Genomic DNA, 21,087 nt, shown 5'->3' with positions numbered 1-21,087 from the left:
TTTGACTCTAAAACGTTTTATATGCTTGTTTAAATTTTGAAAAAACTCATTTGCAAGACGATTATATTTTGTTCTAATAATGAAAACGTTTTCTTCGGTTTAGATGGCGAGTAAACACCATGTATTCGTGTGCAAAAAAAATACACATGTATTTTTCTGTAGCCTCCGGAAATGTTTTCTAGTAGTGATTTCAAAATAGAAGTCCTATTGCTCCGTGGTCACGTGACCCCTCTGTTTACAGACATCCGGAGAAACATGGAGGACAGCACTGGCAGTAATCCCCAATCTCCCGGATTCACAGAGAAATTGAAGTCTTGGCTCTCTTGGTCATGGACTTATGTGTGCTTCCTTTGGTTCGGCATGGTGCTGATAATGATATATGTCCTGTGGAGTCCGCTGAAACTGCAGGAAACTCTTACCTCAGGTGAATTAAGGCAGCTGCTAGCTAGCTATTGTCAGCCTTCGGGTATATGGTTTTAGCGAGAGCGGTTGGTTTGACAGCTCGTTGTTCGACTTATCGAGACATAAACAGAGTCGACTTTTTGGTTAATTTTGTCTCTGTTATCTAGATATTAATTGGCAGACACAGGTTGCATTCTTTTTTTCTACCGTAGCTCATTTGTGTATGCAGTCAAAATTCAGTAGTTAATTTGTTTTACCAAGTTTGCTACTGTGAGCTAAATGTCAGCTGCTATGCAACACCCATGTTGAATATTTTTTGTGATTTATTACAACTGCTGTTAAATCTAAATGTCTCCTCTATTTTCTGTTTTCAGCCTCAGTGTTTTTGAACACACTGACACCCAAATTCTACGTGGCTCTCACTGGAACCTCCTCTCTCATCTCTGGACTCATCCTTGTGATTATTTTATTTATCACTGAAATTATTTTTTAGTTAGTTTTTTTTTTTTTTAGAATTTGTTTAAGTTATTTATTCCTCTTTTTGTGCAAGAGAAACCAAAAATTGTCATTAGAAAGGCATTAATTTTTAAAAGTTATTTACCTCTTTATCACACTATCTTTGAACATTTATTCAGCACAAAGCGCAATAAATACCGATGCTGATGTTTAGGCTTCATATTGGTGCTTCATTAGTTTTCTCATCAAATATACTTTTAAAGCATGTTAAAACTATTTATGTTTTTATCATAGATATTTGAGTGGTGGTATTTTCGTAAATATGGGACCTCATTCATTGAACAAGTGTCAGTGAGCCACCTGCGTCCACTGCTGGGTGGAGTGGAGAGCAGCTCCACGACTGGTCTGTTCTCATCAGTTAATGGAGATGCAGAGCCTAGGCCCAGTGTCTCAGGTAAAAAAAAAAAAAAAGAAACAATCTATAACAGCAGTATAATACATAATTTGGTAAACAGTAACAACAGTCTCTTCCTTTTGGTAGAATGCAAGGTCTGGCGGAACCCTTTGAATCTTTTCAGAGGAGCAGAATATAACAGGTATGTGTGGGTTTAAGTTGTGTAATTTATATTGTTATGTGGTTAAAATGTTGTAAAAATATTGATTCTTGATATCAGTTTTCTTTAACTTTTTTTTTCAAAAAACGCATGACTTAAACCTACTATGTATTTAGGCCAAAAAAATGTATTCTTTCTTATTTAATTCAGGGGAGCACGGTGGTGCAGTGATTAGCACTGTTGCCTGACAGCAAGAAGGTCATGGGTTTGACTCCACCGTCTGGCCAGGACCTTTCTGTGTGGAGTTTGCATGTTCTCCCTGTGTCTACGTGGATTCTCTCCGGGTACTCTGGCTTCCCACAGTCCAGAAATATGCAGTTAGTGGAGTTAGGTTGATTGGTCATTCTAAATTGCCCATGAGTGTGAATGGTTGTCTGTCTCTCTGTGTTAGCGACAGACTGGCAACCTCTCCAGAGTGTACCCCGCCTTTCGCCCTATGGAGCTGAGATAGGCTTCAGCCCCCCTGCGACCCTGAAATGATTTGATTCACTGAACGCCTTGAGGCGACTGTTGTGATTTGGCGCTGTATAAATAAAATTGAATTGAATTGAATTGAACTGTGAACCATAAAATGGCAGCTATCATTTTCACTTTGTGTACTACAGGTATACCTGGGTTACTGGGAAGGAACCCTTAACATACTATGATATGAACCTGTCTGCTCAAGATCATCAGACCTTCTTCACAGGAGACACTCAGCAGTTAAGGCCAGAGGATGCTGGTGAGTTAGACAGAGAAGGAGAAGCTTGCTACAATCCATGCATGCAATACATGCCAGAAATACTTTTTTTAATGATGTGAAGTACTATGGTTCATATGCCAGTACCATAAACTCATGTATATTACAGTAAGCCTAGATGATTTTCTTCTTACAGTGATGCAGAAGGCCTGGAGAGAGAGAAATCCTCAAGCCAGGATAAGAGCAGCTTACCAGGCCATAGAGATCAACCACCAGTGAGTTCTAGTCTTACACAGTTACACAACCTCTCCGTACATATCTCTAAACACCTCAAGTACAGAAACAAAGTTAAAAGAAATAAATGTCTGAGTGTTAGGTTGCATTCAAATGAGACTGTATTACAATTATTTTGCCATCACTGTACATTCAGCATGAATAAGAAAGTGAAAGTGTTTTCTCACATTGAGGTTGGTACTGGAGTTTAGAGTCTTGCAGAAGTACAACTAAATTCAGATAGCTTTATATTCTAAATATGGTCAGTTAAATAATTAAATAGTCTTTGAAGTGTCTTTAGTGTCCTGGCTATATACCCACATTAATATATTTATATTGCAGTGTGTATGCAAAGTATATTGGCCTTTATATGGGCACTACCAGTCTCAGGTTTTGTCTTGATTACATTATGTCTTTATTTTTTATTTGTGATTAAATATAAATAATTTCCTGTGCACTATAAAGAAAAACATAATGTTGATGGACATTTATAAACACACCCATTTCTTGTGTATATGTGTAGATGTGCTGCAGCCTACGTGCTTCTAGCAGAGGAAGAAGCAACAACTATCACAGAAGCTGAACGCCTTTTTAAAAAAGCACTAAGTATTGGTAAGGATGGATTTGAGTGCACATTAAGTACTCTGTTGCATAGTACTACAAAGAAAGCTCACTAGATGAAGAGTAACTCAACACTGTATATTAATCCTGCCTGTGCTGCATGCCCTTACCCACCCTGTGCAATATACTGTAGTACTTCAGTATGCACCTCTCAGCAACAGTACATCACAAATAGGTACAATACAGTAATGCTTTTTTTAAACACTCACCTCCCATGATTGAAGAGTTACAACTGCAACATTACATCAGTTTTTAACACTGGACCACAAAATGTACTGTGATGTTCATAAACAATACAGTTTAATTTGTTTTTCTTTAAATTGATAGTTATTTTATTTTGCAATTACATATTTTCTCTTTGTGCTCTACAGCTGGAAAAGATATCAACCTACTAGTGTACATTAAACGCAGATTGGCAATGTGTGCACGCAAGTTGGGGCGAATTAAAGAAGCAGTAAAAATGATGAGAGATGTGAGTATCACCTTTAAAAATATTGTCTGCTTTCGTCAAGGCATGTATGTGTGTCAGGCGACATGTTTACTGTAACAAACTGTGGTAGTTTAATATGTTTTATCTCTTTACAGTTAATGAAGGAATTCCCATTGTTGGGAATGTTAAATATACACGAAAACCTCCTTGAGGCACTTCTAGAGCTTCAGGCATATGCCGATGTCCAAGCGGTGCTTGCAAAATATGATGGTAAGACTAAACTCAACAAATATTTTAACTTTTAGATATCAGCATCCCATGATTTTTTACTTAGGTCAGCACATTTGAATTTGCAAAAAACACACAACCAGTGTCACATAAACACAATTTCTGCCTCTACTTTAGACATCAGTTTGCCAAAATCAGCCACTATATGCTATACATCTGCACTGTTGAAAGCACGGGCTGTCTCAGATAAGTAAGTTATCTTTCTTGTGTCTGTCATTTATATTGTTCCAATTTTCTGTATCATCATACTTAATATACTGTAAAGCTTAATATCTGTTAAAAAAATCATAAAATCTACCCTAACAGCACCAATTTAGTAACGTTGTGATTCTAATGAAATGTGATGTCTCAGGTTTTCTCCAGAGGCAGCATCCAGGCGGGGGCTAAGCACAGCAGAGATGAATGCTGTGGAGGCCATCCACAGAGCCGTTGAGTTCAATCCCCACGTGCCAAAGGTCAGTCATTTATGTGATCGTTATGCAATGCAGGCCTATGAATTAAGATTTTACTTGCTAATAGGACAATCATTCCTTCGTTTCATCTGGTGTTGATATTAGAGTTTGTATTAAAAGTCTGCATACATTAGTGGCCAGATAATCTCTTAGGTGTCTTTCATCTAATCTTTATGTTTTTGAAATCAAACCTCTTTTTTCACCACACAAACCTTCTAGCAGCATTTGTATAGTACTGACAGTTCACATTTCACATCCTCATTGTTTGCACCATCACCTGATGCTGCAGTCAGCCACTTCACTTTCTTCCTGAAATGTATTTTTATCTGTCTGTCTGCTATGCCACAAGTGGTTTGGTGGATTTGTTGTTTCTTTTTGGGGGGTTTTGCCTTGATACCTGCAGTAGTCGATGATGGATGTATTATGTTTCTGTGTGTCCCATTCTAATGAACACAATATCTCTGCAACAGCTTTTTTATTTGAATTTGGATGGTTCAAGCGATAGCGGTCAAAAGTCACTCTGACCTCAAAAAAATGTTTTTGGCCACCTAAGAATAAATGTGCTTATTATTACAAAGTTTCACCCATGTCTTATATAGGTAAAATGGTGAAGTGGTGGCATTTTAGACCCAAAAGGTCAAAGGCCAACCTCACTGTGGCACCATAATATTCTGCAAAAACATTTTCTTCATCTGTTGAACTGAAGGAGAAATTCAGACCCTATTTCACAATTGAATAGATACTGAATTTACTACACTACTCTTTGGTGTCCAGATATTAAAGTCCTTCAGAGCCTTGAGTTCATATATTACATTAGTCTGCACAGACATCGATGTAAACCACAACTTCACCTGTTAATGAAGGCACACACACACACACACACACACACACGTGTCAGAAATTTAGTTTTACTTTAATTTTAAGCTCACTGCCTGTTTTAAGTCTGATCACACAACACTCACATGGCTGCCATCTGTAAAGCTCCCATTCAGAACAAACAGGCAAAGCAGACAGTTAAGTAAACAGTCGGGCAATCAAAAGCAAGTTGTGTTGACTATAATAGGTGATGCAGCTAAAGCAACTTTCATTTCATTCATGCCATGCTCCTGGCTCACCAGGAGATGTCAGTGTTGGTCTTTCTACATGAAACATTAGTTTCTCACCGGTAGTGTCACCCTTAGATTGCGGCTTTTGTCCACATTTAAAATTCTTCTACAGAATATAAGTAATTTTGATTATTATTACATTGATATTTCTATATGTTTTTTGTTTTTGTAGTTATTTTAAAATTGAGACACAGTCAGTGTGTCATTTTTGGTGTCATTGGTATCAAGCCTATATATAGTTACAAATGTCTCAGTCTTATAAAAGATTCTTAGCTTGTTAATATGATTGATTGGCCATACTATCGCAGCTCTGTGTACAGCTGAGCCAGGGAGAGTATGGGGACTTTAGCTGGATATCTCGTTGGTGTTTTACATCAGTTCCCACAGGATTAGATGTCACACATGCACACAGATTAATACACACCCAGATGCAACAGAGTTTTGTCCCAGTTCAGCCTTTGTAGTGTGGTGTTATTTCATTTCACAGACTCCTATTCTGAGAGAGAGAAAGAGAATCTGTGTGTTTGCATGCATGGAGGGGGGGAGACGTCAGCCAGCACTTTGATCCAGCCTTTGATTTTAAAGTGAGGGCCCTCATCTTCAATATCTCTCCAACTGCTCCCTGCCCATTCTGCCCAGAGGCAGCCATCCTCTCCTCTCATCACGTACCCTCATCCTATTTCTTATCCTCTCATGTTCCCTTATCCCCTCATCCCCTGTTTGAGCCAAACAGACAGTCTGAATGTCACACTGCCAACTTTGTCAAAATGACTTCTTTGAATTTAGGTGAATGGCTAAATGACATTATGAAATTTTAACACACCTTTCATGGAGGATTATTGGACAGCTCATCTTTCAGCATTTGACTCTGGAATCTGGTACATACCCAGTGCTCTCATAGCAGAGCACCGGGTATGGAAATGCAACAGTAGGGAAGGAGGGGGTGCTGCTTTGTATTGTCTGGCATGTCTAAAGGATGAGTGCACCTGCAACTCTTGGCCTTTTTAGATGGGTGGGCTTGTTGTTATCAAAAGCAGATTTTTGTGCATGAAGTTTTTCTTTAAATAAATGAAGCTCTGAATTTAGTTTCCTCAACAGTAGGACTGCTGCATGCTTTGACAAAGTTTCTAATACAAGAACTTTAGCAGCCAGATCACACCATTGTCTTTCCATCAATAAATGAATACTTCATAACTGTTTCAATGACAACGTCTTAAAACAACCAGTATCTGCCCATTAGAACTGTCATTCATTCATCCTGTTCATAAAAAAACAAATAAATTATTTTATAATGAAATCTTAATTGAAGAAATTATAGATAAGCTCTTTTTTTATCTGTGTAAAAACTCAAGTTTAGACTTGATATAATGTCTAAATGGGCTGAGGAAGTTAAAGTTTGTAGATATCTTCCAAAGTTTTTTTTTTTTTTTTTTTTGTAGTTTGGTTTTAGTTCAAATTTAATGTTTTAGTTACCATTTTTCCACATCTTATTAGTCCTGCCAAAGCTTTATATAAGTTTCAGGTAAACTTTAGAATACATTAAACACAATTAAAAAATAACTGTTTCACAGAAGCAGGCAGAATAGAGAAGCTTTGGTTGTTTTGAAAATCTGTCTCTTTCTTCGTCTGTGTAGATTCTCAGTCATCCAGGTCATAGTAGTCTCTGGAGCTTGAAAAAGGCGACTGGACTTCTTTTTGTTTCTTGAAGACGTTTCACCTCTCATCCTAAAGGCTTCTTCAGTTCTCAACCAAATGGTGGAGAGACCCAGGTATTTAAACCCCTGTGGGCGTAGTCCCTTATCACCGCTTGTTGGCATCACACCCCACCACATTGAAAACTCTACAGATTTTACTAACAAGGTCCAGAATCTTGTACTGGATCCAGATGAAACCATGGTGTCCTTTGATGTGGTTTCACTTTTCACTTGCATACCCACAACTGAGGCAGTGGAGACTGTCAGAAGACGACTACAGGAAGACGATTCCTTACTGAACAGAACCAGCTTCACCCCAGATCAGATTTGTGCACTTTTAGATCTCTGCCTTACCACAACATATTTTAAATACAGTGATGGATTCTACAGACAGAAGCATGGATGTGCCATGGGCTCCCCAGTGTCTCCCATTGTAGCCAACCTTTACATGGAGGAAGTGGAAAGTAAAGCTCTTGGTTCTTTCAAAGGGATGGCACCTAGCCACTGGTACAGATATGTAGATGACACCTGGGTCAAAATCAAAACCCAAGAAGTAGAAGCCTTCACTCGTCACATTAACTCAGTGGATAAATACATACGTTTTACCAGGGAGGACACCAGAGATAACAAGTTACCATTCCTGGACTGTGCGGTGCTTATCGAGGAAGATGGAAGCCTCAACATTGAAGTTTACCGGAAGCCCACACACACAGACCAGTATCTCCTCTTTGACTCCCACCACCCTCTGGAACACAAACTTGGGGTGATCAGGACCCTACAACACCGTGCGGAAAGTGTTCCCTCTAAGGCAGAAGGGAAGCATAAGGAACACACACACATTAAGAAAGCCCTCAAAACATGCGGTTACCCCAACTGGGCCTTCATCAAATCAGCTAAGATGCACAGGAATGAAGGCCAAACACAAACTACAGAGAATAGGAAGGACAAGAGGAACAACATTGTCATCCCATATGTGTTGGGCTTGTCAGAGAAACTCAGAAGAATTTTCTCCAAGCATGACATCTCAGTATACTTCAAACCAAGTCACACCCTAAGACAAAAACTGGTTCATCCCAAGGACAAACCCGCCAAACACAAGATCAGCGATGTAGTGTATGCTGTTCAGTGCAGTGAAGAGTGCTCGGACCTCTACATTGGTGAAACCAATGCTTCTTCACAAACGAATGGCACAACATAGAAGAGCCACCTCGACAGGACAAGATTCAGCAGTACATCTGCATCTGAAGGAAAAAGGGCACTCTTTTGAGGATGCCAATGTTCACATTTTGGACAGGGAAAACAGATGGTTTGAAAGAGGAGTGAAAGAAGCCATCTATGTCCACTGTGAACAACCATCATTGAACAGAGGAGGTGGATTACGTCACCAACTTTCCCCCGCTTACAGTGCTGTCCTGAGCTCCCTTCCCAGACGTCTCAACCCCCATTCACACCTTTGTTCCAGTGACCTCAATAGGCCACAGGAAACAATGGAGCGGAGTCCTAAATTGGTTTCAACTGAAACCACTGATTAAATATGACCCACGCCCCCTTCACACCTGGGCACATGTGTTCACGCACATGATCAATAGAGGGTCATAACCACCTCCAGGGGACTACGCCCACAGGGGTTTAAATACCTGGGTCTCTCCACCATTTGGTTGAGAACTGAAGAAGCCTTTCGGATGAGAGGTGAAACGTCTTCAAGAAACAAAAAGAAGTCCAGTCGCCTTTTTTCAAGCTCCAGAGACTGTCTCTTTCTTCATTTTTCAATTTTATTTCAAGCTTTATCAGCCAGCTGTTGTGATCCAAAGTTTAGAGAAATCAACTGGCAAAAGGAAAAGTTAAAACTTTGCATCTGCAGGTTAAATCTACATAAGAAAAAAGTGTAACGGGAACACTTGTGCCCCCTTCATTACCAGCACTGAGGTGCCCTTAAGCAACATCATAAGCCCCCAGCTGCTCAAGTGGAACTGCTCAACAGATCAGGCCACTGTTGTACAGAGCAGCTTCCAGGTGTGAATGTGTGTCAGTTTTCTAACCTCAAGTGGAAGCAACAAACCAAAGCAATTGATAGTTTACAGTTGTGCTAGTGACTCTGTGAGGTTGTAATTAGTTAAGTCTGTGCTAACCCAAAAAAATTCCAGTGTTCCAAAGGACTGAAAAAAACTAATGGCAGTAGGTGAAAAGTTATTACAACTTGTGCTTTGAGTGATATGAAAATCTTTGTGTAGTTTCTGAGGTTTAGTATTTTTGTCTGTAGCTAAAATGGCATCCTGCTAGGTTGTTAGATAAGGAGCTCACCAGCATCACAATCCCTTGGATATTTAAGCTGCTTCTCAGGATAAAAACCACTGAACTACTGGATCTCCTAGAAGTCAGAGAATCGTCAAAGTCAGCAGGATTTATCTTCTCTGTATGATGAATATATGTACCAAGTATCACGATTATGCTTTAATTTCAGTCCAGACCAAAGTGGTGAACTGAATTCAGACAGACGGAGATTGCATTCCATACAGTGAAACAATAAAACAATTCAGTAGCCTGTGGTACCCATGAAAATTTGGAGTACTGAAGGAGCATTGTTGGGCCAAGCATTAAGTGGTGCATTAAGTGGCAAGTGTGTTATCAAGCATGCCAAGCAGATTATGTGTGGATATAATACTAGGCTACATCACATGAGTACATTCAGATTGCTTTACAGGCTATACACACCACACACAAAATCTATATCCGTGTACACACACGCACACACTTCATTCCCACAGCTGGTTCAGTGCACACTGTGCTTCTCTCCCTCAACCCCTTTTCCTCACCAGCTCTTCATCCATCTAATTTCCTCCTTTTTTGCTCCCTACTATTTTCTTCTCCTCCTCATCTTCTTGTCCTATTTATCCTCCACTCATTTCTACATCTGCTTGTCCATTCCAGTTATCATCAGTATCAGCCAGTGGTTAAGAAACTGACAGTTTCCCACATGCTTGGATAACTGATTAAATGCCCCTGCTCCCTAAATCTGCTTTACATTTATTTTTACTATTTTTTTTTTAATATGCATTCAATTTGAAACGTTCAGAGTGACCCAGTCCTATTTACCTTGCTAGTTTACTTCACTTTAGATGGCAGTTTTTTATCTCACCCCATTCTCATTGACATTCTCTCATCTAGATAGCCTGTCAAGGTTTTTTCTTGGTGTACCACTGAAATTGGCTATTTGGTTTGTAAATTGAGACAGAGAAGGAGCATTTGGGTTTGTTCTGAATTAAGATGGATGAGGTTTCATTTAGATGACAAAAATGGGGTAGTTACACTGTAGCTCAAGTTTCACCCAGCTAATGTCAGTGTTTGCTAAAATAATATATTTTTAAAGTTTCTAATCCTAATGCCTCTTTTTACATGTGTTGTTTGATTGTTCATATCTTTGGCCAACAATTATAGAACAACTCCAACGTTGATGTCAGTGTCGCCGATGTACTCACTGTGTTAGGCAAAGTGTCACAGATTAAAATCAAAAGGAAACTTATGAGTTATGCTCTGGGCTTATGACTGCCCAGGGATAAAAGGAGAACACATGAAACTCAATCCCTTCATCAAAGAGGCGACAGGGAGTGCAGAAGAAGGCTGCAGAACAGGGAGGTGGGGGTGTGACTGAGGTGTCACCAGTTCTAATGCTGTGGCATGCGAGGAAGGACAGCTGAGCAGCCAGCTTCTCTAAATGGTTAATCTTAAAACACAGAAATCCCAGACATACATGTGCAATGTACTGGCCACTCATTATTAGCAACAGATTATCCTGGAAATAAAAATACATACAAAAATATATTGTCGTCATACCATCCGCCATTCGGGCATCTGGCCATAAAGTTTTACCTTTTCGGTCTGTAGACTCCAAAACCACAAGGAGTTGAAATTTGGCCCTTTGTACACTTTGTCTGAATTCAGATGAAGTGGAAAGAAAACAACATGGAAGGTTTCAGGCTTCTAATGCTATGATGATATGTGCTAATGCTAATATATGCTAATGATATTCAGCCTCATTCTCATGCTTGATAGGCTTAGACTTAGCATATTGTGCTACTGTATGTGCCTGGCTATACCTACTTGACCATTATTGCCTGAAATTGAGAAAATGGGGATTGCCCATATCTAGCAACTGATCTAGGTCACTGAACAGCTGGCAATATCTAGATAGTGAGAATTTCTAGGTAAAGAGCCTAGAAATTATATTTATATTTAGGTATATTTATAGTAACATCAGTTCTGGGCTGTGGGGAAGGAGGTAAGTGATGAAAATGAGGGGCCCCAAGACAGAGCATTGAGGCACGCCTGAAGTTACAGGAGAGGGATGGGATTTGAAAGACTTAACTCTCGATGAACTGAGTGCAGCCTGTGAGAAAAGAGTGGAACCAGTCAAGAAGGGTTTGGGTGATGCCAATAGAAAATAGTCTATTAAAGAGAATACTGTGGGACATAGTGTCAGATCAAGGAGGATGAGGAGGGAGAGTTGTTCGAAATCAGCTGCCATGAGAAGGTCTTTAGTGATTTTGAGAAGAGCAGTTTCTGTGTTATGGCGGGGACGTAAAACAGTTCTGTAACTGTTTGTACAGACTGTTTTGAGTTAAATAGGGGGGTAAAGTTGAATAGCAGTGTTTTTTTCCAAGTATTTGGAAATGAAAGGTAAATTAGAGATGGGGAAAAGATTATTGTAGTTGTTTGGATCAGGACCAGGCTTTTTCAGAATTGGGGTGACAGCTGCAGTTTTGAAGAGAGTGGGAACAATTCCAGTGGTAAGAGAAGAGGGAATGAGAGCAGATATGAAGGGGAGGAGAGAGGATTTAACCAGAACTGTGGGGAGAGGATCGAGTAGACAAGTGGAGGGCTTGGATTTCCGGATGAGGTCAGTGATTTCAGAGGGAGTTGGTAGTTGAAAGCTGGAGAGCAGCTGATAGAGGTAGGGAAGTTCAGATGGGGGGAGGGGAAGAGAAACAGGACTGGTGCTGGTGGATTTTGCTGATTTTTTTTTTTTATTATTATTTTTTTTTTCACTGAAAAACAACATAACAGAGTTACAGGTTACAGTCAATAAGGAAGAAACAAGTTAAGGCTGGAGAATATTAGTTAGCAGTGAAAACAGGATCTTGGTGTTGCCTTCATTGGAGGAAATAAGGCCAGAGTAGTAGGCGGATTTGTTTTGGGTAATTGAGTCCTTATAATGTAATATGTTAGATTCATAGAGACGCTCTAATTGACTCATCATTGAGCAGTATTAAAGCCATACCTACTGCTCAGCAATATTTCTCAAATGTAAATAACATGGTTGCGTTATGTTTTATACATAGTTGTCTTATGATTATAGTGATGTTATACATACGTAATGCATTGATATTAGCAGATTATGTAGCATGGGTGTGTTATAGTCATATTCCTATATACATGTGAATACCTTGTAAGTATGCATTATACTTTCTTAAATTTGTTTACCATAGATTTTTTTTTTGTGTCTGTATTTATTTAATCACAGATAATCACAGAATATCAATCTCTTAAAGCATGTTTAAATTTGTTTTAATGAGGATTGTTAATATTGAAAACATATTTTTGCTAGAATATGTATTGTATATTTACTAAACCAGGAGTGACTAAAAGTATTTGGATAAAAAAAGGGCAAGACTCCAAATTAGTCTTGTGGAAGGTAATGATAATCTGCTATGAAACGGGGCTGTAATGTTATCCAGACTTCTAAATTAATTTTATATTTTCGTTCATGGCAGGACGATATCCCCATCAGTGATGGGTCTTATTACTTAAAAAAAAAAAAATACAGGTATGATATTGATTGAAAGTTTGTGCTTCCTTTAGAATTGCCTTTATTTCCACATGAATATAAACCCAGTTAAATATAAGTTAAACAGAAATATTCTACTAAGTCATTTATGGTTTGTTTGTTTGTTTGTTTGTTTGTTTGTTTGTTTGTTTGTTTGTTTGTTTGTTTGTAAAAAAAAGATCCAGTGAGTGGTAAAAGTTTGTGAGTATTTACTATAGCAACTAAACATGATTTCTAGGAACATATTTTGTGAACCATAGTTTTTGATAGATCCCTCTTATTAAAATCTAAACACGGTGCTCGCCAACTCTTATCTGATGTTCATCCCATTAGTTAAAAGCATCTGTCTGAAATTTTGCCTTGAGATTACTCACTAATCCCAAAGGTTCACTACTTTTGCCACTCACATTTAAAGAACAGATAACTGTCCTCAATAAATACATTAAAAAGTATATCTTTGTGTATTTTTACAAAAATCCCTGTGTCTGAGTTTGTGAAAATCCACTGATATCTTAGGCCCAAATATATTAAAATACAGAAAATTCAAATAAAGCACCCTTGTTATCGAAAGAACAACTTGGCTTGCTTACAAGTTGCTTACAATGTGCTGATTAAGGGCCTCAGTTAAGCTTGCTTCCATACTTGTTGTTCAGCTCTTTTTCTGTGGCCTGCTATCTTGAAGTGTTGCATAAAATTAATATACATTATTTTAGCAGTTACAGCACTTTAATAATGCTCCACAACGGACCAGTGATTGGCCTCTTCTGTGATGGTTGGGCTGGCTAGCTGCCTCTCCTGTGGTGCAGAGGGAGTAGAGCATGGTGAAATGTTTGTGCTGAGAATCAAGGAAGGAAGAAGATGAAGACAGTCAAGTGTCTTGGCTGAAGCAAGTAGAGCTGCTGTTAAGTAAGTTTGACAGGAAAAGTGAGAAGGGCAGAGAAGCATCTTCTGGTTGTCTGTGCCTGTTCTTGTTACATAGAATGTTAGGTTGGACAAGACAGCACAGTCTATTAGAATTATAAAGTGAAGTATAGGTTATTATTTGACTGTTAGTTTGTGGTGCTAGCCTGCTTAATTGAGCCTTTACCTATGAAGCTGAGAGGGAGAGAGGTGACACAGGTGTGAATTTTCAGGCTTTTTGTACAGCTATGTATAGACGGCTAAAACTAATATCTGATGAGAAATCTGAGAATCTGTATGTCAACTGAGAGAGAACGAGAATGCTGCATAACTACAGACAGTATGAAAAATGGGTGAGGCAGGTAACTGTTACAGGTCTTGGAACGTGAAATCCAATCTGCTTACATAGCAAGCTGAAAGCATGTAAAGACAAATTGGAGAAAGACAATGATGAAGCCTTAGTAGTCAGTGATTATGGGGGTGAGGGTAGGAGACAGGGTCAGGGAGAGATGGTGAAGCTACATGGGCTGGCTGGATGGATGGATGGATGGATGGATGGCTGAGCCTGTGACCATGGAAGGGATTAGACAGGATTAACTGTGGAGTAACCTTCCCAAAGTGTCAGTTTGAGATCCAAAGCACTGTGAAGCTGGCCGCCTGGGAATCCAGCCCAGGGGGGCCCCGACACTGCACTTGGATTTTGTTTAAAAAAGACCCCTGCCACTCTGGGCACCACAGAGATGAACTGCATAGAGTGGCACCTTCATCAAAGTCAATAGGCATCCATTAATGACTTCTCTGCTTACAGAGATAGACCTTTAAAAATATTTAATGCCAAACAGTTGTATATATAATATATTCATGTATGGACTATAAAAGCTTGTGCTGTGTTATTTCAGAAACAGTAGAAGTTCTATAGGCTGTAACTCTGGGATGTGGGCCTTTGTCAGCCCAGTGAACAAACTGACTCACTGGGACAAACTTACACAGTGGACTAAGAGAGAAGGAGCGAGCTGGGCATGTTACACATTCATGGAATGATTGTACTGTACTGTAACAATAACACACATAGTGAGGGATTTGGAAAGCTTTTCCCTCCCACCTTGAGCAATTGCAAAATAATACTCTCGAGAAATACCTCACATGTTGGAAATATGATTACATCCACAAGGAGTTAACCAGGGGGATTTGCACAATAAAATATAAAGTAGTCATTGAGAAATGAATGACAACATTAAAGCTGCACATTTGGAACCACAAGGAATCTTTTTTAAGCCCAAACTCTCCTCAGTACAGTTAAGAGTTGGCTGTTCTCTAATAATATCTGCACATGAATTTGCAGAAGCTGTGGGCATTGGACAAGTTTTTTTGTTACTGTAAGTTTTCTGGTTTCCGTTTGCAGTCATTGTAGTATTAGCAAAGAACTTTTGAGCAGACTTTGGTTGCATGCTTTTTGTCCAAATGCAATCTCAAAACCATCAACTACCATGGAGTTTTTATTAGCTGTCATAAATCTGCTGTGTCTGCTGTCATAGACAACGTCTGTTGCAGCTTTTGTGCCAGCTGCACCCAAAGTCCCAAAATATTGTCCAGTGTCCCCAGTGGCTTCCTTGGACAATAGCCAGTGGGTTCCCAGATTGAGATTCAGCAAACAGTCTGCTTCTCACTGAGCGCAAGCAAAGCATCATGCAGTTTCTCACCACTGCTCAGAATGTAAATTGTTTTAACGCCTGCTTTATTATTTTTTTCTTGTTCTGTATATGGCCGTATTCAATCACATAAATAAGAGAGGTGGGTGACACTGAACAAATGCAGGATGTTTTCTGGCTCAGAATGGGCCTTTGAGGATGTCTTTGCACAATCAGTCCCCACACAGTAAAGGCAGTTAAAGTCTGTGTTGCCTCATGAATCAGAAATTATGCATCTATGCGTAAAGTAAAACCAAATTAACACAAACTGGGAAATTTGAGTGTCTGTAAACAATGTGTAATTTGCTTGTGTGAGTTCATGTTATTTGTCCACCTGATCACAGTAAAATTCAACAGGACAGTTGAGTGAAGACTGAATAATGAGGATGTGAAGATAAAAGTACAAAAAAGACCATGCACTGAACAGAAGTCCTGTATTTCTTCCACTTCCTATTTGTAGTACTTATTAGAGATGAAGAGCCTGATCCTGCCTCCAGAGCACATCTTGAAGAGGGGTGACAGTGAGGCAGTAGCATATGCTTTCTTCCACCTGCAGCACTGGAAGAGGGCAGAAGGAGCCTTAAACCTTCTACACTGCACCTGGGAGGGCAGTATGTACCTTTCTGTTTTGTACCACTTTCTTAGATATAAATATTACAGGTTCTGGTTCGCGTTCTTTCATGTTAATAACCTATCACCTATCCTAACCTAAACTTGGTTTTAGAAAAAATCAGCTTCTCTTTGGTTCTCTTATTAATGGTTTTGAACCTCCGTGTACCGTCTTCCTTGTGAGGTGCCGTGTCTTTTTTTTTTTTTATTAATTATAGTGTCATAGATTATGTATCCACAAATATTCATTACTATAAATGGATGAGATCATTAGGCATCAAAAGAAGAATGTTGTTATATTTTATCTGGATGTCAGTGTCTTACATCCGTCTTAAATGATTTACCAAAAAATGTTCAGTATTTGTATTTTAAATAGCCATACTTAGGCATAGTTTGTGATGTGTTATTCATCCTGATTTAATGTCCTTTTTTCCCCTTCGGCTATCTTCTACAGCCTTCCGAATAATTCCCTACCCACTGGAGAAGGGTCACCTCTTTTACCCCTACCCAGGATGCACAGAAACAGCAGATAGGGAACTACTGCCCTGTAAGTACAGTAGACTTAATCTACTTAAAACCCTGCCTCTTTGGAACATATGTTTATCTGTCCTGCTTATGAGTCCATTTTTCTGTTTTTGTCTCAATTTATTCCAGCTTTCCATGAGGTGTCTGTATACCCAAAGAAAGAGCTTCCCTTCTTCATCCTCTTCACAGCAGGCCTTTGCTCTTTCACTGCCATGCTGGCCATGCTCACACATCAGTTCCCTGAACTAATGGGTGTCTTTGCCAAAGCAGTAAGTGCTATTGCTGCACACCTCAAGTTTCCTCACAAAAGTTTTTGGTTTGAATTGATAGATTTCTATTTATTTGGATCGGAGTCACTTTATTTTTAATTTTATCATCACTGTGACTCAGATTTCAGGGTTATTGGCCGACCAGTTCCATCTTTGACCATTGGGTCGTTTTTTCATTTTTAAATGGATGATGTTGGTAACCTGAAACTTTGAGTTCCTTTGGTAATTGCTGCCTTCTGTCACTGTCAGTAACACTGGAGGCTCATGGGAGTCGAAGGCTTGTAAAGTTAGTATTTACTATTACAAGTTATACTTTAACTCATCAGTGAGAACCGCTGAAAAATGCAAGTTTAAGCCACAGCAAACATGCAGCCTTAAATATTAGAACTTATGGATGCATGCAGTGCTTCCTTTTGTGTTTATTTATTATAGAAGTGTTGTGTTATGTGTTTTAGCCAGTTTGGCAAATCTTTTGTTTATGGCCCGCCTGTTTATTAGGGCCTATTAGACTCAAAGCATGCCTCCAAGAACATCCAGTCTTCTTCCTTTTGTTATGGGAAAGATTGGGCGCTGATTGGACTTTTACAGCCGGTCCGGCTAGCCTGGTTTGTGTAATGTTCAGATGTTCAGATAGTTCATGAAAACCACTGAGGGTGGAACACAGAGGTCCTCACTGCCTTCTGAGGAAAAACAGATTTCTATGAATCTGCTGTTCTTAAAAGCAGGGAAACAAAGGAGGGTGTAGGTGGTGTCTCTGTCCTTTATCTGTGGATAGCAGACATGACAACATACATACACCATATTTTGAATATATTTCATTTATTAAACAGGATTCCTTGATTTCCATTAGTCTGATTCACCCACTTTACTAATTTGCTAATTTAAAGTGTATCAAACACACTTTCAGCGAGAAATCATATTGTAATGTTTCAGGGGACTTCTTGCTATTACTAGCTAACACAAATGTGCCTTTTAAATTTTATATTAGAGGCATAGATGCAACCATCAGAAGATGGGTACCTTGGTCAAAAAGGGGTTGTCATGGTCAGCTTGAACACCAGTCTACCCTGAGGCCATTGGCTGTGTTTCTTTTTCTTGTCCTCTCTCCCCAGCTTTCCTGTCTTCTCTCCACTGTTTTATAACAATAAAGGCTAAAAGCCCCATATCTTTAAAATAATAGTCTGTGCACACCAAAACATATCATAGGTGTCCTGGAGAGAAGTGCACTTTCTGTGTTTACCCTGTTACCTTGCCGTTTCAAACAGCAGTCTGGTTTTAATTTGAATTAAATAGGTGTATTTTCATTTTTGTCATCTTTTCTAAACCCCAAAGTGTAAGGCAAAATGCACAGTACATATTAAAAAAAAAGTTCTCATGTCCATTGTTTAAGTACCTCCTGGCTAAAATATTTTATAAAGTAGAAACCTTATTTTGAAATGGAAGAAAATTGACATACCTCTGACAGGAAATCAATTCTGCTTTTTCTCATTTTCAGTTCTTCAGCACACTCTTTGCACCCCTGGGGTTCTTCGCAGACAAGATGGAAAGCTTCATGCCGTCCAGTTTTTGGCACCAGCTGACTCGGATCTGACCCCATCTCGCACAGACACAATGCATACACACACACATGCACACACACACACACACCAATACCACTCCAAACCCTTGAACAAAAAGTGTTTGCTCTCCTGTCTTCAGCATTACTGTCCACTTGCGACGTTGTTACTGATTATGTTGGCTGAAGTTGTATCAACACAGTAATACCACTTCTAAGATGCTCTCCCACACTCTTCCAACAGGCAGAAGTTTTCCAAGAACACATTTGGTGAATACCATTTGCAACAATTTCACAGGGTCATTCACTTGTCATCATGTTAGCATGGTGAAATCCAACATTTTTCAATACTTTGCAAAGCCTTAGTCAGAGGACCTCCTCTGTTTATTCACAGTAAAGAACCACAAAAAAACTAAATATGAAGGCTTTTAACAGGGTTCCCAGAGTCCGATTTGTTTTCACCGGTGTATGGAAGTCAAGAAAGCAATATGTACAAAGGCTCTCCATTAACAGACACAGCTTACTCATTTATCTTTGTGTGTATCAAAAAGATGCCATTTCAGTGTGCTACTTTAACCCTCAGTACTTACATATACATCCAGCAGGGCAGATTTAAAAGTCTGAGACCTGAAAACAGAGCCATGATTTATAATCTCAGAGGTACTGCAGCGTGTACAGTGCTTCTGCAGTTCAACCCTTGTCGCTAAGGCTGGATATCTCAGCAGTGCATCTCTAGGGCAACCAATGCAACATAAAAATGTAAATAGAATCATCAGTGGTCAGAGTTAGACCTCTTTGGCATCGCCCATGCTCTACAGGCTCTCTAAGTCAGCAGAGGCCCAACAAAAATCACAGAGGCAGCCGTCATACTTAAAATCACACAGCACAGTCAACACAGCTGTAATAACTGTGATTACAGTATTTCTAAATATGCTGCATTTGAACTGTTAATAAGTTCACCAAGGGGCATTAACCCTCTAAAGTTATCATTAAGCAGAGACACCAAGTTTGGTCACTTTAACTGCCTGCTGATATTCCATTGTAGCATTTTGAATGGGCAGAATTTACATTCACATGCATTACTGCAAGATGTAGATGACTGTCTGAATCGGTATGATTAAGCTAATAATTTCCTCTGTGAAAGGGTGTCTTTTTTTTTTAATCAAACATAGTATACTCCAGTACTAGATCTATGTGATCAAAAAACTGATAAGTAATGACAGTTTGTAAATTTTTAATTCATAACAAAACCTCTAAATATAATATTTTTCCAAATCACAAGCTTAATGTGAGACCTCTTAAAAATGTGGCTTTTTTTTTTAGAGATTGGCTCTTCCCAACAATTTAATGTATAAACAGGTTTTAACATGTCATTGGCTATAACAGTCTGTAGGTAATTTCTTCAGATATCCTGACATAACAGTGGCAACTCTCCACCTTACATGTCAGAAAATGTAAAAAGTGCCTACTGTGTACTAATTAAATGTCTCTTTGATATTTACTGCACCCGCAGTATCAACAGATTCAGTTTGACAAAAAAAAAATGCCTAAAGGGTAATTTTTTTTTTTTTTTTGACAGAAATATTGATTATGAGGTGCTAAGAACTGGTAAATAGAGAATCAGTATAAAAATGAGAAACATGCTTGTGAAAAAGCAAAAAACTGCAAGCTGGTTATAATGCAAGGGAACATACTACATGTGCCCTACTCCAAATTATGACTACTAAGATTGTATTCTGTATTTTTCTCTGATCTTAAGTATTTGTTTAAATTTGTGACTCACAAAGTATTTGGCGTGCAGCTGAAATTTAAGAGTACATGCTGAAGACAGGAGGATGCGTGAACAACTTTAACAACCTGTGGATGATTTTGAAAGAAAAACAAAATAAACTAGTCTTTCATTGCACTCTCCCTGCTTTTGTGATATTTTTCCTTTGTTTTTGTTATCAAGGGCCTCAGTTTCATTCTGTTAAATGCAAAGTTAGTGTTTCCTATACAGAACAAGCCTTACTTCTTGATGATCTGGGGGCAAACTTACAGAGGCACAACTAATAGCTAGCTGATAAAATCAGATACATCAATGCTGTTCTTTGCACAGCTGATGTCATTTTTCTCCATCTTTTTAAATATGTAGTGTCTTATTGAAAGACATTCACTCTGGCATCCAGCTACTGCTATATATAGCCAAGAGCCTTCTTGCCCAGCATTATGATTATACTACTCTGCCACCATCAGCAGATGCTTTAATGTGGCATGTTCCCGGTGAACCTTTGATGCCATAATCATACTCCATACACTCACGCTTAAGTGGCGAGCAGCAGTAATGAATAACTCTGTTGAGGACTGTTGACTGGACCTCAAGTGTTTGCTCTGAGTGCCAAAGCATGGTTTCATGCTGCATGTCAAAACTTGAATTGCTCATAGACCTTTGTGGCAGAGCCATTCAAGGTCAGGTTGATGGTGAAAATAAATATAAAAGAAAAAAGAATATAATTTAGTTTCATTGAATAATTTGAATTTCATGTCTCTTATGAGAATCTGAGAAACATTAATGACCACAGCCAGTAGGGTTAGTCCATCTAGCCAGCCAGCTATCTTCTTCTGCTTATCCAATTCAAGGTCAGTAAAAAAAAATTAAAACTGGAATCATGATGACTGGAGTAAATGTGACAAATTCATGTGGCAAATTGTGTCATGCATAGCTT

At 38.9% G+C, this 21,087-nt stretch overlaps 1 protein-coding gene across 1 annotated transcript; it reads left to right on the top strand.

Moving 5' to 3' along the window:
- The first annotated feature begins 252 nt into the window (after nucleotides 1-252).
- On the top strand, nucleotides 253-20,291 carry st7l (suppression of tumorigenicity 7 like). The gene is made up of 15 exons (XM_030728800.1): nucleotides 253-424; nucleotides 777-859; nucleotides 1,153-1,312; nucleotides 1,400-1,454; nucleotides 2,078-2,193; nucleotides 2,348-2,426; nucleotides 2,948-3,036; nucleotides 3,417-3,517; nucleotides 3,631-3,745; nucleotides 3,881-3,953; nucleotides 4,116-4,218; nucleotides 15,885-16,035; nucleotides 16,488-16,580; nucleotides 16,688-16,827; nucleotides 18,323-20,291. The coding sequence occupies exons 1-15, from the start codon at nucleotides 256-258 to the stop codon at nucleotides 18,416-18,418; spliced, it is 1,623 nt and encodes a 540-aa protein (XP_030584660.1). The 5' UTR covers nucleotides 253-255; the 3' UTR covers nucleotides 18,419-20,291.
- Nucleotides 20,292-21,087: the final 796 nt, after the last annotated feature.

This window comes from Archocentrus centrarchus, chromosome 5 (assembly GCF_007364275.1).
Source record: "Archocentrus centrarchus isolate MPI-CPG fArcCen1 chromosome 5, fArcCen1, whole genome shotgun sequence".
Classification (NCBI taxonomy): Eukaryota; Metazoa; Chordata; class Actinopteri; order Cichliformes; family Cichlidae; genus Archocentrus; species Archocentrus centrarchus.
The sequence above is the reverse complement of the archived record's forward strand: the minus strand, read 5'-3'. Positions and strand labels throughout refer to the sequence as shown.